At 33.5% G+C, this 10911-nt stretch overlaps 1 protein-coding gene across 1 annotated transcript; it reads left to right on the top strand.

Annotated features, from left to right (window-relative positions):
- Positions 1-3496: 3496 nt before the first annotated feature.
- Positions 3497-7017, top strand: LOC127746606 (protein FAR1-RELATED SEQUENCE 5-like). The gene is made up of 3 exons (XM_052260467.1): positions 3497-3640; positions 5806-5972; positions 6090-7017. The coding sequence occupies exons 1-3, from the start codon at positions 3497-3499 to the stop codon at positions 7015-7017; spliced, it is 1239 nt and encodes a 412-aa protein (XP_052116427.1).
- The last annotated feature ends 3894 nt before the right edge of the window (positions 7018-10911 follow it).

The raw sequence follows: 10911 nt of genomic DNA, 5'->3' as shown, positions 1-10911 counted from the left end.
AAGATTAATAGGAACCCTTTAAATAACTTAACTATCAATCCAATTTCAAGAAAAATAGGAAAACCAGACAATAACACAAACACAAATACTGCATAATTCATAATTCTATTAACCAATTATATTAATCCAAGCTTTTAGTTTTTTCCTTCCTTCATCCTAGCCACAAAAACAACACCACCATATGCAAAAGATTCCACAGTACTTTTATCTTTCCTTTTCCAAAAAAAAACCAAAAAAGATGTTAAGGCTTACATATAAAGTACTCACTTCAGTGGCTTCCTCGTTTTCCACAGCACTTATATGGATTAGGATAATTATTTATTGATTACTATATTAAAAAAAAGGAAAATTAGAATTAAAATTAACAAAAAGGGGGCTAATAATAATAAAAGCCAAACCTAAGAGTTATAGAAAGGTAGCTTTGTTGAAATGAAGAAGCAGCAGAAAGAAAGTACTCATGACTCATTCATAACCAAAGGTAGCTTTGTTGAAATTAAGAAGTGTTAAGTATGATCAGTCTGCTCGGTGAGGTCCTGCACACCCAAATCATGGTATAGACCATGCATAAATTCACAAACATTGAATAAATTGATGCAATTAATTTCTGTTTTGCATCACTGGATAACTATATACAAAAATAGGTGAAATCATTGGATCAATCCACTTTATAAAATTAGTTTTATTGTTCAAAGAAATAGGAATTAGAGTTAGATATGTTGTCCCGTTAGGGTATTTCATGAAACTGTATCTAAGGAGCAGAACCATGAACAAGATAAACAATGATGCTATCACAATCCCGTCATACCATATGCAACCACACATAATCGCCCTACAAAGCATAGTAGTCAATAATATAAAGCGTCCCAATAATTAAAGATTCTGCAAAGAAATAGACAACCTGACATAGAATATCAATAAAAATTGCTAACTAACAATATTAAAAAAAATTCCACAAACTGTGTGTAAATTCTAGTGCAAAAAAATTGCTAACTGAATATGGACCGGCATCTACTTCAAAATTTGACTTTTTGCTTAATTTTTTTCCATTATATGTAATATCCATTTTAAAATAGTTCATAATAATTTAAATGAGAAGCACAACAAATCACCATTTTTAAATATATATATATATACACTAATAAAAAAACAGAGAAAACTTTCTCACACAAAGGAGCCAACTTTCACAATCTGGATTTTGGAAAGACCTTTGTTAAAAAAGTTAGACCCTTTTGTTTTCCTTCAGAAAGCTAAAACCCTTTTCTCATGAATATAGAGTGAAGAAGAAGATGAAGATGACGAAGAAGAAGCTTACCTAATAAACGAGCTCCAACCACTCGAACAACGAAACAAAGTTTCTCATTAATCTTCTTTCATAATAATGCAGACATCTAGCTGGAAGAATGAACAAAAAAAGGGAAAAATAATTTTAAAAAGGAACAAAAAAAATGAACCACCAGTATTTATTATATCAAAAACAAAAGAATTAATTATATGAAGCTGTGTTGAACATCCCACTCATTTGAGTGTTAGTATTTAATAAGCACGAAAGTGTTGGCTCACCTGTGGAAAGACAATGTTATGTTTAACCAGCAACGGAAAAAAGTCTCAAAGAGAAAGGGAACTGAACTCACGTAACTGGTTTGAAATGGAGAAGTCTCTCACCTGCTAAGAATGACGTGCAACTGATGGTAGAGTTTCAGATATATAGAGAATTTGGAGTGTATGGAAAAAACAGAAAACGGGGTGAAATAGGATGAGATCACAACAACATTTGACAATCAGATTTAATGTTAATAAATTCAAATAGTTTGTTAGAGTATTTTCAAATCACTTTTAAATTTTTGTTATGCAATGTACCTATTACTTTATTGTTGCACCAAATCTGTTATTAAGTTACCATATTAATTTAAACAAGTTAACTATTATATCTTTAAAAAAGTAAAATGAACCACCTGCATAATTTAAATGGACTTAAACGGTTAGGATAACATAAAAATAGAGAATATTGGTTTAATTTCAAAAGTTTGTTGAAATAATCAGCTATAAAAATCTGTGATTCTCAAATGTTATAAACGTGCTTATTCAATTAAATAAATTTCACTGATAAGCAATACAATCAGTTTACACAAGTTCAGCACAAATCATTTCTGAAGCCAAATTCACCTATCTGGTTCTCCTCTATTTGGGTTTCTCTGTAAATATTTTTATACATGCTACTTTGAACTGTTTCACATTAAATTGTTTTTATTTCTCACGATGAACCTTGGTTTTTGTTTTTCAATTTGTTGAAGTCCTTACTTTTTACACTAAAAGCCAATTATATGGATCTTCAACCAGGTAAGTAACATTGTTTTTTCTGCGTCTCATGTATGTTCTATTTAAAACCTTTTTTTATACTTTTCCTAAACTCAGTCTAAATAAAAACAAACGCCCCTTCAAAAAATATATCTTTAACCAAAAAAAGTATATCACTAACAAAACCTGTTCACAATAGCATATAAAAATTAACAAAATTTACAAAGTCTAATCCAATTCATGATCAGTACCTTAACCCAGCAGCTCAAATAATATTATCAACAATAAATTAATAGAACAAATCAAGCAAAATGTCAATATCAAAAATTCAATATCAATAGAATTAATTCAATATGAACAGACTGAATTGAAATAAAAATTCAAAATATTAATATCTCAAAATTCAGTAGAATCATCAATAATACATCATATGCATGTTCAGAATAAATTTAAAATTTTAGAGGGATAGAGTCAGGGAAATAGAATCAGGGAGTGTTAGAGACTGAGACTTGAGACCTGAGAGGGTTGAAGGCTTAAAGCAGAGAAGAAGAGACTTGAAACATGAGATCTGAGACCTGCGATGGTTGAATCAGAGACTAGAGACTTGAGACGCGACAAAAGGTAGCCACTTCGACTGCGAGACTCCACGCGAAAAAGAGAAGCCATGACGGAGAAGCAATGACGGTGGGACACGGTGCAGAGCAAAAAAGCAGAAACGACGCCAGCGAGGAGGGGAGAAGGAGAAAAGACGAGGAGGAGAAAAGCGGCGAGGATCCATGGCAAAGATCCGAGAAGCGGCGATGACCCACGGCGAGGAGCAGCGAAACGGTGATGACCCACGACGAGGAGTAGCGAAGCGGCGCGACACATGGCGACAAAGTGAGCTCGGGAGTGTGGGGGCTGCAGAGCGGTGGGGGCTGCAGTGGTTGCACTGGGCGATGGCTGCGGAAGGGGTTAAGAGAGGGTGGTGGCTGCTAGGTTTTGTTTCTTTCTCATTTCAATTTTCAGAATAGAGGGGACATGAGTTGGGGCCTGGGAGGAGTGTGGGGCTTGCGGGTAGTTCATTAAGTTTATTGTTTTTTTTCTTAATAAAAATCAAAACATTACCGTGTTGGGGGATTATTCAAACCGGGCAAACCAAAATTAATGATAGAAATTAATTTTAAGATTTCATATAATTAATAAAATATCGGTGTAAGTAATGTACATAATTAGCAATCGTTATTATGTTATGCCCTTAAACAAAATCGCCGCAAAATGCCTAACAAGAAGTCACTGGCAGACATATCGCGGCGATTTTCGGAAAGACGCCATGAAATGCAAACCTGACGGCAATATAGTGGAGGTTTGAAAAAAATCGTCGCTAAATCTAAACCTGACATCAATATAGCGGCGGTTTGAAAAAGACCGCCGATAAATGTCAGCCTGCTAGCAGCCCTAACACCTAACCGCCACTATATGCGCCAAAGTTTGTCTTTTTGCGGCGGTTTAGCTAAACCGTCGCAAAATTTCTGCCACTATCTGCCAAATTTGTTGTAGTGTAGTGATTTCAACATAGCTATTAGGTTGACTAGTATGTAAGATAATACAAAGAAAAATATTAGTCTTCTAATATTTCTCAAAATAAAAATTTTTAAATAAGATAATTGTTCTGTTTTGTTTTATAAATTAGAAAAATGAATAGCCGCTAGTATTTTTGTGCCTGGTGCGTTCTAAAACTGATCTGTTAAGTAGTTATGACAAAAATGAATGATGATTATAATGGTATTGATGTTAATGTATATGGTTTATGGCCCTATGATGGCGTGACTAGTAGTTTGATCATGGCCTTGACATTTGCTTTCAGTCTATGGAGTATATAGTGATAAAATTATGATTCTTCCTTAGCTTAATTTGCTTTGTGCTATATTATTATGATTATTGTTATTGCTTTGCTCTCACAAATATGAAAATGTTTTGGACGACTCTGATATGTCAATTCAAGTGATTCTTGGGTCATTATAGTGTCACAATCATTCACACTAGACTGCAGCATGGCCATCACGACTTCATACACAGTTATGAATTATGATGGAAGCGTTTTCTTGTTCAAGTTAGGGGTCTTAGGGGACCACCAATTGCAAGTTGCAATTTGAGTTTGTGAGGAGTTAGATTTGGGTAGCTTCTTTAGCTTTCTATATACATCAATATGTGTTTCATTGAGAAGAGTGGTTCTCTTTGTTAAGCATTTCTATCTTTTCTTCTCAATGAATCAATTTATATTTAAGCCTTTATTATTATTATTATTATAAATTCAATTCGAATGTCAAAGTATCCTCCACTTTTTCTACCAATTGGCTGAGAAATATAATTGAGTCTAATCAGGGAATTAATTTTTGGGAGTAAATTTCTAGCATAGTAAAACTTCAAACCTTAGTTAGGGTGTGTTTGGTAAACACGTTGGAAGCACAAAAAACGTGTTCAATTTTTTTGAATGCTGTAATTTTTGTTTGGCTAATTTTTTTCTTTTGAACGCGAATATGATTCTGGGTTTGAACTCCCGTTTACCAGAAGCAACAAATTATAGTTTTTGCGTTTAGCTTCTGCATTCACTTCATAAATTAAAAAATTAATTGACATTCTACCAATTTTGCCATTCAATCTCATCTACAATAAGAAATAAAAAAAATAATCATCAGAGTTCTTGAATTTTTTTCATAGCTATGCTTTACAAACAAATATTTTTTTAATATTATTATTAGTACTCTTTGTTAAGTTTTAATTTTTATCAATTATTTATTTATTTTTTCATTAATAGTATGAATATTTTTGTTTAGAATTTTTTTATGTTCACTTATGTATATTATTGTATTTTTTAATATAATTTTTAGTATTCATTATTCATATGTCTTTTTTTAATTATTTTTATTAATACGTATTTTTTTATAGAACTTTATTTTTTTATTTGACTTTGTATATTTTTTTACTATGTATTCTTAAATTAGTATATATTTTATTTATAATTAAATACAAAAAGAGTACTAAAGAAGAGTACTAACAAATTATAACAAAAGAGTACTAATTTTCAATACATAAATTTAAATTCTTTTCAAAAGTAATTATATTAAAAAAATATTAAAATAATATAAATTTGAATGATATAAATTCATGTCCTTTTTAGTAATTTTTGTCTTAACGTAATTTTGAATAATATAATTCAAACAACATTCATTTTATTATAATTCATTTTGATACAAAATTACCAAACATAAATTACGTTAACACCAACTCACTTTTTATCAAAATTAAATTTGTAAAATTAATTTTATACAAAATCTCATTTGCAAACTCTAATCCAAATACACACTTAATTGTTAGTAGTAATGGCATTTAGTGTGCTGCATATGGTTGTCCATGTGCAAAATTTGCATTTTGTCTCCTGTTCAAACTTTGTTTTGCATTTGTTCTTATCATGTTTGGTAATTTATATACAAACTTAAGTTTCATTTTGAATTGTGTATTGGTGTTTAGAAAGTTACGAGTCAGGAATTTTCTCATGAAGGGGTTAATAGCGAGCATATATCATATGATCAGTATGAACAGGAGGAAGAAAAATATGAGGAAGTTGATGTGGATTATATGGATGAGGACAACACAAATATGGAACCAATGTTCAATTATCACGGATTCGATGAAGGGTATAACATTGACTCACTCGAAGACATTGAGATGATTAAATTTTGGAACATCAGGGACGAAGATGTATGACATTTTCACTTTTTTGATGTCGATATTGCATTTGAGTTCTACAATAGATATACAAGGACAAGAGGCTTTAGTGCTCGGAAGAACAGGACCAGGAAGAGTCGTGCAGGTGTACTTAGGTTGAAGAATTTTGTATGTCATCGTGAAGGATTTAGACCGCAAAATAATTATGGCATTGGATACTTTAAGAGAAAACCTACTCCCAAGACAAGGTGTTGCTACAGTGTAATGATGGAGATTCGTCTAGATGCACCTAGTGGTCATTGGTTTATTTCTTATTTTTCTGATGAACACAATCATCCGCTTCTGGATCCTCGGTTGACTGGATTGCTTCGTGGGCATAGATTCATGTCCGAGGTTGATATTGGCCACATGATTAACATGAAAAAGGGTAGGATTAGTGTTGGGCAGATATATCGGGCATTAGCAAATCAGGCAGGTGGCTACGAGTATCTCTCTTTCACGCAAAGGGACAGGTATAATAAAATAGTAAAGCAGAGGCGCCAATTACCCGGTGATGCATATGCAACTTTGAAGTATCTAGAAGATCAAGCAACAAATGACCCTTCTCTTTATTTTAATCATCACATGGATGCCGATGGTACTTTGCGCAATATATTCTGGTGCGATGGTCTTAGTAGGTCAGATTACTCAGTATTTGGCGATGTGTTGGCTTTTGATGCTACCTATAAGAGGAATAAATATATGTGTCCATTGATGATATTTTCTGGTGTCAATCATCACAATCAAATAATTATCTTTGCTGCTGCTTTAATTTGCGATGAGAAAAAAGACACATATATGTGGTTACTACAACAACTGAAGGTGGCAATGAATGGAAAAGCACCTGTTTCGGTTATCACGGATGGTGATCTATCAATGAAGTTCGCCATTGAGAAAACGTTTCCTGATGCACATCATAGATTATGTGCATGGCATCTGATTCCCAATGCAACAAGTAATATTGGCGTGCCCTAGTTTACCTCCATGTTTAAAAAGTGTATGCTAGGTGACTATGAAATTGATGTATTTCGTCAAAAGTGGTTTGAAATGGTTGAGGGATTTGGTGTCGAAAACAAGAATTGGGTCCTAGATATGTATAAAAAGAGACATTCATGGGCAACTACACATATAAGAGGGAAGTTTTTTGCTGGTTTTTAGACTACTTCTTGGTGCGAGGGATTAAACTTAATAATTACAATGTATGTGAATTCAAGGTACAATCTGGTTGAGTTCATTCAACACTTTAATCGATGTGTCAACTATATAAGGTGGAAAGAGGTCCAGGCTGACCTCGCATCTGTGAATGGAAGACCCAGTATGCAAACCTGTTTTCAATAGTTAGAGAGGAGTGCTGCCAATGTTTACACCCTATCAATATTTTATGTGTTCCAACCAATCCTTGTATGAGCAGCATCAATGAAGGTAATAAATATGAGGCAAACTGGCTCTTATGTGATTTACTCTGTCGGTTTGGACCGAACGCCAAATGAGATGTAGCGTGTATTCTGTTGTGATATTGAGATGGAAGTCAATTGTTCATGTATGAGAATGGAATCATTTGGCATACCTTGTGAACACATAGTTTACGTTTTGGTGCATGAAGATATAGAAGAGTTGCCAAGGTTATTAGTCTTGCCTCGGTAGACCAAGATTGCCAAAGTAGGTTTACAAAATGCGGTCGGACTTCATTGGGATTCTTTGATGCTAAGTCAATACGGTTGTTTGATGGATTGGTTTAGACAACTAGCCAACTTTGCTTGCCAAGATAACGAGAGCTTTATTTTTACACGGAAAATGGCTATGAATTTGTTGAAACAATTTAAGGAGGAAGATGTTGCACAAAAAGAGTTGGTCAATGATGTAGATAGTGTAAGAGATACTGTGCAAGTGAATGCTTCTGGAGCTGGGCTTGCAACCAATAATTTGGGACATAGCATGCCAAGGGACCCAAGAAAATGTAGGACAAAAGGGGGCTTCACAGTCTAATAAAAGAAAACATCAAAGTAGACAGTGTGGCATGGAGGGCCACAATCGAACAACTTGTTGTGTTCGTCGTGGCATTTCACAGTTTGAAGGCCGTGGAAATGACACATTTGATAATGACTTGGATGATCACATGAACATTGAAGATGATTCACTAGTAAGTATTTTTACCAATGAGGTATCACAAAGTTTTAATTGCTGCTTATTAGCTAGTACTAATGATATTATATTGCTGATATTGTAGGTATATGATGAGAATGCTTCGTATAGTAGTAATGAAGTGTTGTAATAAGGTATAGTTAATGGTTTAAGTTTCTGGTATTCTCTAATTTTTATTTTATTTGGGATTGGTGTTTTTTTTAATTTATTTTTGTTATATTTAATCTTATTGGAACTCAGCTTTTGCGATGGTTGTTGTTGTTCGTGTTTATGACTAAAGGTTGAGGTTTGTACTCTTGTTATGGCTTGATGCTAGTTTATGGCGAATCCTTTCATGGTTCTTTTGCCTTCAGGTAGTGATGGCCAAGAAGAGTTCACACAGCTGACAAAGACTCGAAATTCATCCCAAAAAGACATCGGGTGGAGTGAAGGGCTCATTTGGTAGTGGTAATGATTGCTAATTCATAGTTGGGTAAATCGAATTGGGGACTTTGCTTTGCATTCCCTTTGGTGTATCATTGAATTGACTCTGAACTGGACCAAAATCCATGTCATTGAAACCCATTATTAGGATAATATTTGCAGCATTACACTTTCTTGGTGGATCCAAACTGTTCTAGAAGTTTAATCATGTTGTCCATTGAATAGAATCATGTAGATTGCATTATCTGGTTTGCATATATTGGGAGTTGCAGTATTCTTTGGCTATAGCTAGTCTGCCGGTTTGTCGCAGCCAAAGCCTCTATTTGCAGTTCTCTGTTGTCCAATTCTCTTATGCTACAGTTACATTAGGTTAACCTTTAACCTTTAGTCACCTCCTTCACAATCAACAAACACCTTTTTTGCACAATGGATTGCCATCCTTCGTGTTAACACTTTCCTCGTTCCCTTGTGTTTCAGACCTTTCGGCTCAGCCTAGTGTGCTCCGTGCATCGTCCGAGATTGTTATAATGTGAAGCATTTGCTTTTTTATTCCATCATAGAAATGAAAAAAGAAAAATTCACTATCCTGCATTCGTTAGTGGATTTGTTGTGTTCTTTGTCACATTGATCTATTCAAATATTATGTTTGTTACATGTTAGACTACTGCTATTTACTATTATGAAACAAAGTTTGAAGTCCTGCTTGGCTGCTTCTATCACCTCTGTTTGATTATTGGTGAATGTCTTTAACCTATGGTTATTTGTATTTTGAATGATGAATATGCCTTATGTTACCACTAATTTTTGAGTGCCGAGAATATGTTTGAATTAAAGGTAGTTGCAAGTATCCATCTCTTTTGGTGTGGCACGTAATATTGTTATGGATGAAAGTCAATATCTTTACATAATTATGTATAAAATGATGCACGTCTAATCCAGAATTCACTGATCAGAAAACATCGGTTCCACAAACTTATATTTCCTTAGATTATGGTTAGAGTATGATGAGATGGTGTTGCTAAAATCCTATTAGGAAAAGAAATGTTTACTTTTTAATCCATCTCTCTAGCTTTGATAGAATTATAGCTTAATCTGTTAAAACTTTACAACCTTTGCAGTTTCAGGTGTTTTGGTTTCATTTGAATCATGCTTAATTGCAGCTAGATGTCTTTCTAAATTAACTGATCTAATTCCATATTTGCTAATTACAGTAACATTTTCTCTTAAAATTTGTGTACTGGGAACTAGTGAGGATTCTCTTGAAGTGCCTTCAAATCCCGAATAAGAGGACTAGTGATAAAGGTCCTATTGAGACGAAGCATCAAACTGAAAGAAGTAAGATTGTTTTGTCAAATAAAAGTGAGCCAAAACAGAATTTGCAGCTAATTGATTTTGCAGCGCAGCTCAGAGACTGAGTAGGGAGTAAAAGCCTAGCTCTTCTAATTATCGTTTTTCCTTTTTAACCTTTAACCTTGCTCCCTCCCTCCTTCAATAATAATTCATGTAAAGTTACGGAATTTGATATAGATTTTGTTGTCGGCTTGATGGTTAGATATCCATGTTAGATGCAATAGACTATGGTACAAAATGTCCAAGGGAATAGAAGATTGATAAAAAGAGATTTTGTTAAGTGATTTTTTATACACTTTTTTTGTGGGATGAATATTTTTTAGCACCCTTCATGTGCCTGTGATGAAAACTCAGAGCTTAATAGTAATTAAACATTCAGTTTGTGATAGGACTAGGTTTTGTGGTGTGAATGGACCTGGATTTTGAATGAGTCTTTCGACGAGGAGGTAGCTGGGCTGGAATGGCTGAATGGGGAATAATTTGCCCACCCAAATCAGAAATCGAATAATGAGCATGATTAGTGAATGAATCATTATTATCTAAATTTCAAGATTTCAAGTAATTTTGTTGTTTTAGTTGTAAAATATATATTATACAATTTATTTTTTTACTTTAATAAAGAAGAGCTCATCATAAAAAAATTGAAAAAAATGAGTTAAATAGCATTGATGATTTTGAGTTTTATTCAAAATTATAAGTTCTTAATAGGATAACAAAAAGTGATACACAACGAGAAAAATAAAAAATATATAATTAATAAATTCATCTATTTTAGTACGTCTAACAAGAAGACATGAATAATTCTTTCCAATTTCAGTAAAGATGCTATGGGTGTATCATAAGCCACCATAATTGAAACCTCTCGTTAACATCTGCCTGTATCTTATTCCAATCTCTGGTGACGAAATCCAATGCTAAATACATTCTACTTCTTTCTTCATGCTGCTGTAATGT

Source organism: Arachis duranensis, chromosome 4 (genome assembly GCF_000817695.3).
Source record: "Arachis duranensis cultivar V14167 chromosome 4, aradu.V14167.gnm2.J7QH, whole genome shotgun sequence".
In the NCBI taxonomy this organism is placed as follows: Eukaryota; Viridiplantae; Streptophyta; class Magnoliopsida; order Fabales; family Fabaceae; genus Arachis; species Arachis duranensis.
Note: the sequence above shows the minus strand (reverse complement) of the source record. Positions and strands in the feature narration are given on the sequence as shown.